The following is a 16,127-nucleotide window of genomic DNA, read 5'->3' as shown; positions in this document are numbered from 1 at the left end:
ATGTCAGGCAAGTATGTTTGCATACCCAAAATTCTCTCTCTCTTTTTTTGGGAGGGGGCGGGGAAGAAGTTTTCGCTATGGGGCACGTGCGCTCGCCAGACAGACAGAGAGAGACAGAGAGACAGAAGGCGAGAAATCACCCCCCAGGGGGGATGGTCACACCGCAATCCCTTCTCCTCCATTCTCTTTCAGGATCTTGGGCACGCACGCACACGCGCCCGGCGTGAGTTCTAAGCCACCGAGTCCGGGCCACGAACCGTGGTCGACTATGTGGGAGTCCAGCGACATAGCGATTACGCTAACTGCTTGTTCCCCATACCCAAAATTCTGAGAAAAGACTGGACTGGAGAAAGGATTGTAGTGTGGCCATTCCCCCTAGGGGTGATATCTTGCTTTCTGTCTCTCTGGTGAGTGCACACCCCCTAAAGCAAACATCTCTCTCAAAAAAAAAAAAAAAAAAAAAGAGAGAGAGAGAGAGAGACTAAAGGCAATATCAAGACTAAAAGCAGTGGCACAAGAAGTCTGTTAGTGATCTGAGACTAGCTACTAGCTCCACAGTGTGCCAGACTTCACTCTACATCATAAATGAGACCAAGAGGCCTCTGCTCCTACGGTAAGCAGCAGCACAATTTCTGAAGGGAGAGAAATGTAGAACTCTTCTTAAACAAATGGTAGCTGGCTTTTCCGCTACTGGAAAGAAGAGCTAGGTTTGGGGACCAGCAGTTGGCATAAAGGCTATGTAGCTGGACTCCCATGTAGTCGACTGCAGTTTGAGTCCCAGAGCCGATGGCTTAAACTCATGCCAGGCATGTGCGTGGGTGTGACCAAGATCCTAAGAAGAGAATGGAGGAGAACGGATTGCAACGTGGCCATCTCCCCTGGGGGGTGATTTCTCGCTTTCTGTCTCTGTCTGTCTGGTAATCACACACACCCTATTCTCCCCCCCACCCCCCCCCCCCAAAAAAAAAAAAGAGCTAGGTTTTGAAAAGATTAAAAAAAAAATAACTTTTTACCACAAGATCTTCCAGAGAAGAGCCATCACTGATAACAAGGTCATTAAACTGGTCTTGGATTTGGTCCATAGTTTGTGGGAGATCTCGAGCTGGAATGAACCACTCATGTTCTTCTTCCTCTTCCAGCATTTCTTGGAAACAGCGTTCAATAAATTCCTCTTCCCATAACTCCTCTTCTATCTAGATTTATAATAAAGGATAATTCATAGCACACTTGGTAAGACATCTCTAGAAATTGCTGAAAATACCTTGAACTAAGTCATTTTAAAAACACAGCATCAGGATCAGCAGATGGAGCAATGGTTACCATGCTGGACTCTCACATAATTGATCGCAGTTTGGGTCCCTGACCTAGCGGCTTAAAATTCACGCTGGGTGTGCTCAAAATCCCAAGAGTAGAATGGAGAATGAACTGTGATGTGGCCATACCCCTTTGGGGATGGCTTTATCACTTTCCCTCTGTCTGTCTCTCTCCATCTATCTAGGGAGCATATGCTCCATAGCAAAAATCTCTCTCTCAAAAACAAAACAAAAAACCACACAATATCATACTTTCTCTTCTACTTCTGTACTAAGGGAAAAAAATGCATATTACTAGTTTAGGGCTTTTCTATGCCCCTACTTACATTAGCACAATTTTCTGTTTTCACTGAGAGTGGCATGGAAATAGTGACAAAGGCACACTCTTGAAGGAATACATATCAGAATTATCTGTAACTTTCAAACTATACATACCTCAATCCAACACAAAAATGACTGAAACAAAAATCTCTAGGGGCTAGGGTCAGGGAATAGGTAATAATAACAAAACAAGACAACTGAGTCTCATTGAAGTAGACTAAATTGTTTTACCCTTCAGTATTTCATCACTGAGATGGGAAGTCAAGCTGGCTACTGATTATCAAAGCTATGATCAGGGCCTTGAGGAATTACAAGGAAAACAGGAACAGACGTTACAAACATGGGACTAAAAGACAACATTTACCAATGTATGAGAGTTCTGTAAAGAGAAGGGTGATAAGAGATTTTGCAGGCTAATGAGATTGAGACCCTTATAACTCTGCACCCTAGTATGTGTGCTAGTTTGCTTGAGTCCTGAATTCTTTTGACTTTCTTTACAATCCAGCAATCTGATCGGTGTAAGGCAGTGGTTTCCCAACTTGACTGCTCACTGGAATGGTTTCCCAGGCTCCACCCGAGTTCTCCTTAAAAAAAAACAATCTCAAGGGTGGGACCCTGAAACAAGTTCCCCAAGTTTCTTCAGTGAGCAATTAAAGCCTGATAATATTCAGTAGCCAAATAAAATAGGAGTGGTAGTAGATTAATCCACATTTGAAGGATCAGGGGAAAAAAAAAAACACATTTTTGGGATAAGTATACCTGCATTATTTGTGGATTACAACAGGCTACCAAAAAAAAAAAAAAAAAAAAATCATTGTTGAGGCCAGATGGTGACACAGCAGTAAAACATGGAGGTTTCTGGATTCATGTCTGGAGACTGCCCTGAGTACAGTGAACATGCATGTGCCTGTGATCCAGGGTTCATGAAGGCTCTGGGTGGATCTAGTATTAAGGCCCTATTGGGGATGCTGGAAGAGAAAAAAAAAAAAACTTAAAAAACAAACAAACGAAAAAGAACATATAGGTACACAAGACTAACTTGTCTGTTGAATTCCTCTTCATTTTCCATCCACATATACTCTGCAAATGGATTGTCATCTTCATGAGAATGACCGTTAATAATCACATCCTCATTGATGATGCTTGGGCTAGTACTGCTGCGACTTGGATCTTTCATGGTTGACGTTAGTTGTCCTTTCTAACCTCAAAAAAAAAAAAAAAAAAGGTTAATTTACTTAGTCATTCTTTCAGTTCTTAGTGAGCATCTATCATTACCATGGTTAGGTGCTAAGGGCGCATAGTAAGTGCACATGATGAACTGAGCAGCTAGAAGGCTGCTGAAGGGGCAAGCAGGTTATGGACCCAAAGGCTTGATAATCATGCTGGGTGCGTGTGTGTGCATGTCCAAAATTCGGAAAGAAGAATAGAACAGAAGAGACTGCAGCATGGCCATCCCTCTGGAGGGCGTGATTTTTCACTTTCTCAATAGGGAGTGCATGTGTCCTACAGTAAAAAACTCAGAAAAAAAAGAAAAAGAAAAAAAGATTGGAAATCAGGCCAGCTCCAAGGTCTGGCAGTTTAGGCAGAGAAACAGGTGGGTGGCTTGAGAAACAGCCAAAAAAAAAAAAAAAAAGGAATTGAAAGCTTCATGGCTTCCCCTCCCCCCAAAAGAGATCTGAATGTTTAAGAAATAGCTGAGTGGCCAGCAGGTGGCACAATGTTTAAGATGCTGGACGCCCACATGACTGACCACAGATTGAGTGGCTTGCTTTCTCACTTTCCCTTTTTCTCTCTCTACCTCTGTGTCTCTCTCTGTCAAATTAAAAATGAATGAATGAATAAATAAAATTTAATAAGTAATTATTTAAGAAAAAAAATAAATAAAACAATGACAATGGATAAAATAAAATAAGTCTTAAAGAATTATTTAATTTTGTTTATTCGTTCTTTTTTTTTTTAATTTGACCAGACACAGAGAGAAAGCCAGCCCACCAAGTCTGGGACTCAAACCATGGTTGACCACATGGGAGTGTCCAGCGCCTTAGCCACCACACCACCTGCTGGGATTGCAGCATGGCCATCCCCTGTGGGGGGTGATTTCTTGCTTTCTATCTTTCTTGTCTCTGTCTTTCTGGTGAGTACACGCGCTATATAGCAAAAACCTCTCCAAAAAATAAGATAATAATAAAATAAAATAAGCAATCTCGGGGCTGGCAGTTGGTGTGGTGGTTAAGGGTCCTGGACTCCCACATGGCTGATCGCAGTTCAAATCCTGGACCTGGCGGCTTGCTTTCTCACTTTCCCTCTCTCTCTCTCTCACTGTCCCTCTCTGGTTAAATGAAAATACATAAAATAAAATAATTATTTAAAGAAAAATCAAAATGAAACAAGCAATCTGAAAACTTAGTCATCAAATGAAATAATAAAAAAGCAAATTCTAGGAGTCGGCAGGTGGCATGGCGGTTAAGGTTGCTGGAATCCCACATGGCTGATTGTGTTTCAAGTCCTGGACCTGGCTGGCGGCTTGCTTTCTCACTTTCTCTCTCTCCCTCTACCACCCTCTAATCAAATTAAAATAAATAAATAAAGTTAAATAATTCTTTTTTTTTTTTTAAAAAAATAGGAAATTCTAGGTGCTGGCAGGTGGTGTAGTGGTTAAGGGCGCCATACTCGCCAACAGCCAAAGGCAGTTCAGGTACCAGACTAGGTGGCTTGCTTTCTCACTTTCTCCCTCTCTCTCTGTCCCTCTCTGGTCAAATTAAACTCAATAAATAATACATACACAAATAAAATACAATTAAATAAAAGATTTTTCCTTTTTTTCTAATAAAGAATTATTTTATTTAACTCTATTTTGACCAGAGAGGGATAGAGTGAGTGAGAGAGAGAGAAAGCAAGCTGCTAGGTACAAGACTTGAACTGCAGTCAGTCGTGTGGGAATCCAGTGCCCTCAACAACCATGCCACCTGTTGGCCCCAATAAAATAATTAAAAAAAAAAAAAAAAGAAAGTAAATTTTACTTTAAAATAATTTTTTCGATGGGGGAAACAGTTTTTGCCATAGGGCACATATGCCCACAGGAGTACAGAGACAGAGAGAGGTTAAGTGAAAAAATCACCCCTCAACAGGAGGGCAAATGGCCACACTACAATCTCTTCTCCCCCATTCTCCTCTCGGAATTTTGGGCACAAACGCACATGGCATGATTTTTCAACCCACCAAATCTGCTGTTATCAGCCACATGGAGTCCAGTGCCTTAACCACTGAGCAACCTGCTGATGTAGCAAAGCTTTTTTTTTTTTTAGATTTATTTTTTAAAGAATTATTTTAATTTTATTTATTCATTCATTTATTTTAATTTGATCCGACGGAGACACAGAGACACACAAAGAGAGAAAGTGAGAAAGCAAACCACTGGGTCTGGGACTCAACACTGTGGTCAGCCACATGGGAGCGTCCAGTGCCTTAACCACCATGTCACCTGCTGGTCCCCTAAATAATTATTTTTTTATTTAACTTTATTTTTTAATTTGACCAGAGAAGGACAGAGAGAGAATGAGAGAGAGAGAGAAAGTGAAAAAGCAAGCTGCCAAGTCCGGGACTTGAACTGCAGTCAGCCATGTGGGAGTCCAGAGCCCTTAACCACCACCATACCACCTGCCAGCCTCGCAAAGTCTGTTTTTAAAACTGATTTTGGGCAGACCGGCATATGGGGTGGTAGTTGAGGGCGCTGGACTCAGACATGGCCACCTGTGGTTTGGTCCCGGACCTGGTGGCTTGCTTTCTTTCTCACTTTCTGTCCCTCTCTGGTCAAATATAAATAAATAAATAAATAAATAAATAGAGTGAAATAAAATTAAAAAGGAATTATTTCACTTTATTTATTTGTTTTTATTTGACCAGAGAGGGACAGAGTAAGGGGGGGAAGTTAAATTGAGAAAGCAAGCCGTTAGGTCCAGGGCTTGAAATGGTCAGCCATGTGGGAATCCAGTGCCCTTAACCACCATGGCACCTACTGACCCCAAAATAAAATAATCCTAAAACAAAACAAAACAAAACAAAACAAAACAAAACAAAACAAAAACCAAAAAACTGATTTAGGGGACGGCAAGTGGTTAAGATGCTGGACTCTCCCAATGACTGACTGTGCTGTAGTGGCTTGCTTTCTCACTTTCCCTCTCTTTTTCTCTGGTCAAATTAAAAAATAATAAATAAAATTAAAGAAACCACTATTTAAAAAAATAAATGAAAACTTATTTGGGGGCCAACAGGTGGTGTAGTGGTTAAAGTGCTGAATCCCACATGGCTGACTCCCTGGTTCGAATCCCGTATCCAGTGGCTTGAAAAACATTCAGGCAGAAGGTCATGAGAAAGGAAGGGGTTGTTGCAGAGGCCATTTCTCCCATCTTCGGACTCTATGTGTCTCACAGAACTCCCAGCAGCACCATGCTAGGACAGAGCATCTGGAGGTTCATGACCTCCATGGTCTGTAGGAGCCACTATGAGGAGGGCCCGGGGAAGAATCTGTCATTTTCAGTGGAAAGCAAGTGGCGGTTACTCGTTATGATGACTTTGTACTTTGGATCTGGATTTGCTCCACCTTTCTTTATAGTAAGACACCAACTACTTAAGAAATAAGGATGTTTTAATTCATCCATTTAATAGATATGAAAAACATTTTTTTTTAGAGGTTTTTCACTATAGGGCGCCGCGTGCACTCGCCAGACAGAGACATAGAGACAGAAAGCGAGAAATCATCCCCTAGGGAGGATGGTCACGCCGCAATCCCTTCTCCTCCATTCTCCTCTCGGGATTTTGGGCATGTACACACACGCGCCCAGCGTGAGTTTTAAGCCAGAGTCCGGGATGCGAACCATGGTCGACTACGTGGGAGTCCAGCGACATAGCCATTATACTAATTGCTGGTTCCCAGATATGAAGAACATTTTAAGACGCGCAGTCACAATCTCTGGAAAATGGATCAAACTCTTAAACTCATAGTTTACTGAATATGCTTGTAAATAAACTTATGACCTGAAGGGAAAAAAAAAATTCAGGCATATGTGTACATGCCCCAAATCCCAAAATAATGGAACAGAAGGGTTTAGCCTTCTTCTGGGGGAGTGATTTCTCACTTTTTCTTTTTCTCTCTCTGCAAGTGCACATACGTATGGCAAAAATCTAAAAAACAGAAAAAAAGTAATCTGAATTTGAGACCAGCTGTGGCACTGTAGTTAAGGTGGCTGGATCTCATATGGCCAACTGCATGGTTTGAATCTCAGATTTGGTGGTTTGAAAAACACACTGGGTATATGTGTGTGTCCAAAATTATGAGAGCAAGCAGAGAAGGATTACAACACGGTTATCCCTCTTGGGGAGGGGAGCATTCTCTCTCTCTCTCTCTCCCTCCCTCCCTCCCTCAGTGGAACACATGCACTCTGTAGCAAATTAAAAAACAACAACAACAAAAACTGATTTGGGGCCTGCCCTGTAGCTTAGTGGTTAAGGTAAGTAAGATCCTGGACCCAGCAGGTGGTATAGGGTTAAGGCACTAGACTACCACATGGCTGACTGCAGTTCGAATCCTGGACGTGGAGGCTTAAAACTCACACCAGGCTCAAGTGCATGCCTGTCCAATGTCCCAAAAGGTCAACGGAGGAGAAATGATTACAATGTGGCCATCTCCCCTTTCCAGGGGGGTGATTTCTCACTTTCTGTCTCTCCAGTGAGTACTTGTACCCTATAGCAAAAATCTATCTAAAAAATAAATAAATAGGGACCAGCAGATGGGGAAACGGTTACGTCACTGGACTCCCATGTGTCGATTGTGGTTCAAGTCTCAGATCTGGTGGATTAAACCTCACACTAGGTACATGTGCGTATGTACCCAAAATCCTGAGAGGAGAATGGAGGAGAAGGGATTGCAGCGTGGCCATCCTCCTGGGGGGATGAGTTCTCACTTTCTATCTCTTTGGCGAATGCAAGCACTCTATAGTAAAAATACCCCTCTCTCTATATATATAAACAAACAAACAAATAAATAAATAAAAAGGGAAGTCAGATCCCACACAGCCTAGCAGTTGTAGCTGCCTGGCTCCACTGGCTTGAAAAAACATTCCAGGCATGTGCGCCTTGTATTCTACATCTTGAGGATGGGAAATGGAAACGGGATTATAGTGTGACCACACCACACTCAGAGGGGCTTTCTGGGCTGGCCTATAGCTCAGTGGTTAAGGAAACCCAGCCACAGCAGCTTGAAAAAACACGAGGCACGTGTGTGTATACCCCAAATCCTGATGGAAATGTAAAATGGAGCAAAAAAAGACTGTGGCCATGCCCTATGGGGGGGGGGTCTCACACTCTCTCTGTGGCAAATGTATGTGTCCTCTGGCAGTTAAAAAATATACAAGACATTGCCAATAGGTTTACTTAAAACTAGTCATCTACACATAAACTCAAGCAGTAGTGTGACTTGTACCAAAGAAAGGAAACAGGATACCTATCAATAATGAGGATAATAGTTTTTTCCCATCCAAAAACCAAAAATACCTGGGTTAATCCCATAGCCTAGTGGTTAAGGGAAATTGTATCATATTCAGTCAACCGTGGTTTGAATCATGACCCAGGGTGCTTGAAAAACACTCCAGGTACATGTGCATATATGTCCCAAATCCCAAGATAAGAATGAAGAGGAGGGGATTACAACATGGCCATCCCTCGAGAAGTTGCTTCCTCTCTCTTTCTCTCTCTCTCTCTCTATATATATATATACTCTCTCTCTCTCTCTCTCTATATATATATATATATATACACACACACACTCTATATATATTTGTCTGTCTCTGAAGAACATATATACCCTATAGCAAAAACTAAGCAAACAAACCACAGATGCTCATGTAATAAGAAATTTTTCATTAAAAGGTTCTCAACTGAAAACTATCAAGAAACTCTGCCCTGGTTGTTGAATGTACTGTATATGAAAGACAGGCAGAGACAAACTCAGAATTATGTGCTAGGATGTCAGCAGAAAGAAAACATGACTTAGGAAACAGGGGGATAGCCATGCCGCAGTCCCTTTTCCTCCATTTTCCCCTCAGGATCTTGGGCTGGCATGCACACATGCCCAGAATATTTTTCAAGTCACAGAATCTGGGCCTAAAAATCATGCAGTTGATCATCTGGGACCCAGCTGCCTTAACCAGCATGCCACCTGCTGGCTCTGCGTGTGCTACTCTTAAAAATTGAAATGTACTTCACATACCATAAAATTTATCCACAAATTGAAGTTCCTCCACTCAATTAATGAATATGTGGGTTGTTCCCATTTTAAAGTCCTTGATTCGGTGGTTTTTACAAAGCTGTGCAAACATAAACTACTTCATTCCACCACTCCCAAAAGAAATCCCATAGCATTTGTAGTCATTCCTCATTGTCCCCCAGGTCTCCCAAGCCTAAGTAATCACTAGTCTAATCTCTATCTCTATGTATTTGTCTAGTACTGACATTTCACATGAATAGAATCAAAAAATATGTGGTCTCTTATAATATCTACTTATATTTCTTTCACTTACCATGTTTAAGGTTCACCTATTTTTAATTTTTTTTAATTTAACTTTATTGATTTACTTATTTTAATTTGGACCAGAGAGAGGGACACAGTGACAATGTGAGACAGAGAGAGAGAGAGAGAGCGGGAGGGAGAGAGAGGGAGAGAGAAAGGAAGCCACCAGGTCCAGGACTCCAACAGTGGTCAGCCACGTGGGATTACAATACCCTTCACCACCACACCACCTGGTGGTCTCTCACCTATTTTTCTGGTTGTTGTTTTGTTTTTTAGAAAGATTTTTGCTATAGGGCATGTGCACTTAGCAGAAAGAAAGCAAGAAATCACCCCTCAGGGTGAATAGCCATGCTGTAATCCTTTCTCCTCCATTCTTCTCTTGGGAATCTTAGGCACGCACAGACATGTGCCCAGCAAGAGTTTTAAGCTACCGGGTCTAGGACTCAAACTGCAGTTGACTGTGTGGGGGTAGAGACGTAATCATTATGTCATCTGCTGGTCCCTAAAGTTAACCTATGTTGTAGTATATATCAGTACTTCATTCCTTTTTAATGCCAAATAATATCCTATTATATGTTTATATTATAATTTTGTTTATTCACATCAATTAATCAACATCTGGGTTGTTTTCATTTGTTGCCTTTTTTTCCTTCAATTATCAGAGGGAGCATGCCCTTGCCAGAGAGACCAAGCATGCATAGCATTCCCCAACAGGGTTTGGTCCACAATTCCTTTTCCTCCATTTCTCCTTCCCATCAGAATTTTGGGTGCTCACATGCCCAGTATACTTTTCAGGCTACGGGGGTTGGGATTCATACTATGACTGGCCATGTGGGATCTAGCCCCCAGTGCACAGTACTTTAACCACTGCACTATGGGGTTAGTCCTACAGTGTGTTATTTTAATGGTCAGTCTGTTAATTATACATTTTCAAGTGTGACAGAAAGAAATGAACAAAAAAGTGGCTGACTCCCTCCTTACCAGCAAACATGTTCGTCACTCCAAATTCTTTTCCCAAGGGAATCACTGTATTTTTTTTTGGGGGGGGGGAGGTTTTTGCTATAGGGAGTGTGCGCTAGCCAGACAGAGACAGAAAGAGAGAAATCACCCCCCCAGGGGGATGGCCTCGCTGCAACCCCTTCTCCTCCATTCTCCTCTCAGGATCTTGGGCACGCACATGCATGCACCCAGCGTGAGTTTAAGCCATGAGGTCCAGGACTCAAACCACAGTAGACAACATGGGAGTCCAATGACATGACCATTACACCAACTGCTGGTCCCCAGAAAAGTCTTGATAGATTTTTTTGAGAGGTTTTCGCTATAGGGCGCATGCGCTCGCCACATAGACAGAGACAGACAGAGAGACAGAAAGCGAGAAATCACCCCCCAGGGGGGATAGTCACACCGCAATCCCTTCTCCTCCATTCTCCTCTCGGGATCTTGGGCATGCACGCACATGCGCCTGGCGGGGGGTTTAAAGCCACCGGGTCCGGGATGCGAACCATGGTCGACTACGTGGGAGTCCAGAGACATAGCCATTACGCTAACTGCTGGTTCCCGATACATTTTTTCATAAAAGAAATAAATCATGACTTTACCGAAAAGTGTGTATATAAATAAATAAATTTTGGTTTTTGCTATAGGGCACATGCACTTGCCAGAGAGAGGGAGGGAGAGAAAAAAAGAAATCACCCACAAAAGGGATAGTCATGCCACAATCTCTTCAGGATTTTTCTTGGGATTTTGGGCGTGAATGCACATGTGCCTGGCGTGTTTTTCAAGCTGCCAGGTCCAGGACTCAAATCACACAGGCAACCATGCGAGACCCAGTACCTTAAAACCTTCATGCGTGGGGCGACCAAGTGGTGTGGTGGTTAAAGGCACTGGGCTCCCACATGGCCAACCACGGTTCAAGTCCTGGACCTGGTGGCTTGCTTTCTTACTTTCCTTCTCACTCTGTATCTGTCTGGTCAAAATTAAAATAAATAAGTAAATAAAGGAAGTTAAATAAAAAAGAATTCTAAATAAATAAATAAACCTCCATGCATAGCGGTTAAGGGCACTGGACTCCCACATGGCAGACTACGGTTTGAGTCCTGGACCTGCTTGCTTTCTCACTTTCTCTCTTTCTCCCCATCTCACTCCACGTGCGTTTCTCTCTCTCCTGGGAGAAACAAGCTCAAGTAAAATCTTATTTTGCTATAATAGGAGGACCTTTATTAAGGCCCTCTTATTCAATACCTTCTTTTTGAAAAACAAACAAACAAACAAACAAACAGATTTTTGCCATAGGGTATGTGTACTTGCCAGAGACAGAGACAAATTGAGAAATCACTTCCCAGGGAGGATGGCCATGCTGCAGGTCCAGGACTGGAGCTATAGAGTCAGCTATATGGGATTCAGCGCCTTAACCACCATGCCACCAGCTGGCTACTGAGGATAAATATTAGGTTGTTGGAAAAGTCACAATGCATTTTTGTATAGAAAAACACAGAAAAAAAAAAATGACTTTTTCAACAACCCAATATTTTTAAGCCACTGAATGCCCAAAAGTGTCTTTTCCCTTCATATTTTGAATAAAAACTTTAGTTGAAACAGAATTCTTCCCTTTTGTTTAACTGCCAGAGGACACGCGACCTCACCAGAGAGAAAAGAACCCTGTAATGGGACACAGTCATGCTGGAATCCCTTCTCCTCCATTTCTGCACCCTGTTGGGAGTTTGGAAATGCACATAGACATGCCCAGCCTGCTTTTCAAGGTGTCTGGGCCAGGTTTGAACCATATATTGGCCATGTGGGATGTGGTTCCTTAACCAATAGGATACATGGCCGTCTTAGGACAGAATTCTTTTTTTTTTTTTTTAGAGAGATTCTTTTGCTACGGGGTGCATGTGCTCTCCAGAGATAGAGAGAAATCACCCCATGGGAGAATGGCCATGCCACAATCCCTTCTCCTCCATTTCCCCCTCAGGACTTTGTGCACACATGCACACGTGCCCAGCATTGAGTTTTAAGCCACTGGGTCTGGACTCGAACCACAGTTGACTACGTGGGAGTCCAGTGACGTAACCATTACACCATCTGCTGGTCCTGGACATAATTCTTAAACTCCTGTACTTTCTATTACCCACCTACATATACTCCAATTTTCACTGTTGTAGGAAGACCAATTTTCTTTTCTTTGTAGCATCCTGTTTGAGAGCTTGAGGTATTTTAACACTTAAACTTACCAGGTTTTGGTTAGACAAGAATAATTTCCTATTAATGCCCAGCAAATCCTTTCAATTTACAAACCCAAATCTTTATTGAATTATGTCTTTCGGTATTTTTTCCCTCTTGTAATGCCTCTCAGACATAATAGTTTCCAAGAGTATCCTTTAATCTTGTCTACAAAAAGTCTTTTAGGGTTTTTTGAGTGGTTTTTGCTATAGGGCGCGCACACTCGCCAGAAAGACAGACAGCAAACGAAAAATCACCCCCAGGCAGATGGCCATGCCACAATCCCCTCTCCTCCATTCTCCTCTCAAGATCTTGGGCACACGCACACACACACACACACACACACACACACTCACTCGGCGTGAGTTTAAGACACTGGGTCCAGGACTCAGACTGCGATCAATTACATGGGAGTCCAGTGACATAACCATTACACCATCTGCTGATTCCTATAACCCTAATTTCATTTGGAGTGTAATAAGGGTAATTAGGTGAGAGTAAGGATGGACTGTCATTATTGATAAAAGATTAAGCACATCAAAAATGCCATCTCAATTTATACAAACAAAAAATAAGAAAAAGAGGCAATTCAGGCCCTGTCATCCTGTGTCATCCAATATGACAATCATTTGCTTTATCTAGCTATTAGGTTATTGAGAAAGTCATTATCATTTTTGCATAGAAAAATACAGCATGACTTTACTGAAAACCTAATATTTAATTAAAACAGCCACATTTCAGGAGCTGAATAGGCACATGTGGCTAGTACTACCTGAACAGATAGAACTGCTCTAAACAATGAAATTAGGGGGAAAATTTTTGAGTTATTAAAATTGAACCCTAGCTCATCAAATACAAACTATTTTTAAAAAACAAGTATTTATTTTATATTTTTGTCACAGGGCACATGCACATGACAGAGAGGAAAAGTGAGAAACCCCCCTGTCCCACTTCCAGGGAGGATGGTCCTGCTGCAATCCTATCTCTTCCATTCTCCTGTTGGGATTCTGGCCAAGAAATGCACTCAGCGTGTCCCTCAAGCCACTGGGTCTGGGATTTTATAGTAGAGTTGACCATGTGGGATCCAGTGCCTTAACCACCACAGCATCTGCTGGTCCCCAAATGCAAAGTGTTAATGTAGCTATGCATAAAGTGGTCTAGATCACAAAAGCATTGGCTTAGATCATTTTCATTTCAGACAAGAGTTAGAAGAACTAGGTTCAAATGCCACCTAGGTCACTGATCACTTAGAAGACCACTGATGTGTCACTAAATTACATGCAGCACAGTAAAATAGCTAATCATACAACCTTTGGACTACTTGGATTTGAATTCCAGCTCTTACCAACTGTGTGACATTGGGCAAGTTACTTCACTTCTCTCATTTGTTATCTTCATTTTACAGTAGGGCCTACCTTCTGGAGATGCTGAATTAAATCTGTTAATATTTGTAACAGCACTCAACAGAAGTATTTGCTAAATAATCTAACAAGCCTTTCAAGCTTCTATTTCCTCAATTTCAAAATGGGCAAGATAAAACTTGCTCTGCTTATGTCCAAGGTTGTCAAGTTAGTGAGTGCGAAAAGTCTGTAAATTACTACAAGATGGTAATCACAGATGTTATCAGATTACTAGGGAACAAGAGCCTTATTTTCTACCTCTTTAATCTTCCACAATATCCACTAAATGGTTGTGCTAACAGTGAACATTTAAATTAAAATATTTTCACTAAAAATCGAGCATCTGGGGCTGGCAGGTGGCATGGTGGTTAAAGGTGCTGGACTCCCATGTGGCCAACCAGTCCTCATCCCAGACTGGGTGGCTCACTTTCTTACTCTCTGGTCAAATTGAAAAATAATGATAATTAATAAATAAATAAATATTTCCTGGGGAAAAAAAATAAAAGTGGAGCATTGAGGCCACCAGGTGGCACGGTGGTTAAGGGCACTGGACTCCTACATGACTGACAATGGTTCGAGTCCCAGACCTGGCGGCCTGCTTTCTCTTTCTGTCCCTCCTTGGTCAAATTAAAATAAATAAAGTTAAATAAAATAATTCTTAAGAACAGTAAATACTAAGAGTCTCCTCTAAAATTCTTATAGACTGGGCTGGCTCTGTGATGCAGTGGTAATGTGCTGCTCAAGAGAAGCTGGATCTCACAAGATGATTGTGGTTGGAGTCTGCTCCATACAGCCTGAAACATGGTGGGAACGTGGGGGTGTGCCCAAGATCCAATGGGCTAGAGGGCAGGAGGAAGATCCTGGGGTGAGAAGCAGTGACCTGTGGAGATTGTTCATATCTCTCTTTCTCCCTCTACTCTCATGTGCACCCATATACATTCTATCATGAGTAAAGGTTTTATAGACCCTTTTCCAATCTGCAAACATAACCTACAACAGATGAAATTTCAAAGGCCATTTAATAATAAGCAATCCAACACCTGATTAACTGGTCAAATGAAATTTGTGAAAAACAATGTCACCAAGATACAAGATTAGCCAGCACAGGCAAAATGGGTATTTGTCTTTTGTTAAAACAAACGCAAAAGGTTGTTCACTATATCAGACTTTCTCCCAAGACCAACTTGGAGCCAGATTCTTTCGTGAGTTTGGAGTTTGTGTGAGGAGATGGGACTGCAAAATCAGGGAAAGCAAGACAAAAGGGAACAGACAAGAAATATCATTAGAAAATATCACGGCTACCTGCTGCAACAAATGGCTTGAAAACGTAACTCCACACCATTCGCCTCCTTTCTTTGGATGTAGTAGGGAGCGAGTAAGCTCGGACTACTATAAAAAACTAAGAGGACCAGAACCAAAGAATGTGAACTATTACTGATGAGTCCTTAAAGTTCATCTAGCTCTAATCCCTCCCAGAGTAATGATTCCCGGTACCAGAGACAAAGGTCCACTCATTCGAAGTACGGGATACAACACAACTAAATACAAGGGGTTCAGTTGCCGAATAAGTGACGGAGAGCCCAGAAAGATACTGGCCCATCGACCGTTGCATAGAGGCCCCCTCAGGACGATTCCAGTTCTCCAGTTCCTCCACCCCTTTCTCTCCCCCCACCACAGCCACAGCAGGGGCGCGCACGCGCAGCAACTAGGGGCTGCGCGTGGCGACGCGCAGGCGTAAAATGGGTAGAAACAATGAGCTTTGTTGCCGAGGCTGTCGTAGGGAGCAGGGGAAAGGGTTCGGGGGAGGGGGAACAAGGGCGGGAGAAGGGACTTGGGGGGGTTGGGGAACACGAGAAAGTGCTATCCCAGCAACCCTCGCGCGCCTTTAAGGACCCGGATAGAGCTGCGAGATCCAAATCATAAATAATAATGACAATGAGGAAAAAAAGAGACGGCCATTTCGCAGAGAAGAGACCCAGTCGGCCGAACCTCGACCCTTAGACTCGGCGAAAAGCGGCAAGAGACAACGGAGGCCACACGGGGCTCGATGGCCAACAACCCGGGTACCCATTAGGCCCCTCAGCCGTCGCTGAGGTGCCTCCTCAGCTGAGGCCGCCGCACCCCTCTTGCTGCTCCGCCCGCGGGGACCCCTCACCCAGTGCACGGCAGCGGGGACGGCAGCCAACGAATCCTGTCGGCCTCCGCGGATCTCCACAGGCAGCGCCGCTCCCCCGCTCGACGTGCGCTTCGCCCGCCGCCTCCCTTCTCCAGTCCAAACAAACACCCCAGCCCGGAAGTGACTTCACTTCC

General features: G+C 42.9%; 1 protein-coding gene and 1 pseudogene across 2 annotated transcripts in view; one reads left to right on the top strand and one right to left on the bottom strand.

Annotated features, from left to right (window-relative positions):
* PAIP2 (poly(A) binding protein interacting protein 2) overlaps nucleotides 1-16,127 on the bottom strand; it is a 21,587-nt gene extending 5,460 nt beyond the window's left edge. Inside the window, exons 1-4 of one of the 2 annotated variants that reach the window (XM_027774824.1) lie at nucleotides 15,973-16,114; nucleotides 15,120-15,216; nucleotides 2,674-2,832; nucleotides 1,014-1,193 (exon numbers count right to left, since the gene is read on the bottom strand). In XM_027774824.1, the coding sequence (XP_027630625.1) occupies nucleotides 1,014-1,193; nucleotides 2,674-2,811 (318 nt within the window). In that variant the 5' untranslated portion in view covers nucleotides 2,812-2,832; nucleotides 15,120-15,216; nucleotides 15,973-16,114. Of the gene's footprint in view, nucleotides 1-1,013; nucleotides 1,194-2,673; nucleotides 2,833-15,119; nucleotides 15,217-15,972 lie in introns of both variants that reach the window. The other variant, XM_006172380.3, reaches the window with a different exon arrangement.
* On the top strand, nucleotides 5,957-6,301 carry LOC106735694 (cytochrome c oxidase subunit 7C, mitochondrial pseudogene; annotated as a pseudogene).

The sequence above is a fragment of the Tupaia chinensis genome, unplaced genomic scaffold, assembly GCF_000334495.1.
Source record: "Tupaia chinensis unplaced genomic scaffold, TupChi_1.0 Scaffold000484_1, whole genome shotgun sequence".
Lineage (NCBI taxonomy): Eukaryota > Metazoa > Chordata > Mammalia > Scandentia > Tupaiidae > Tupaia > Tupaia belangeri.
This window is presented reverse-complemented; position numbering and strand designations above follow the sequence as displayed.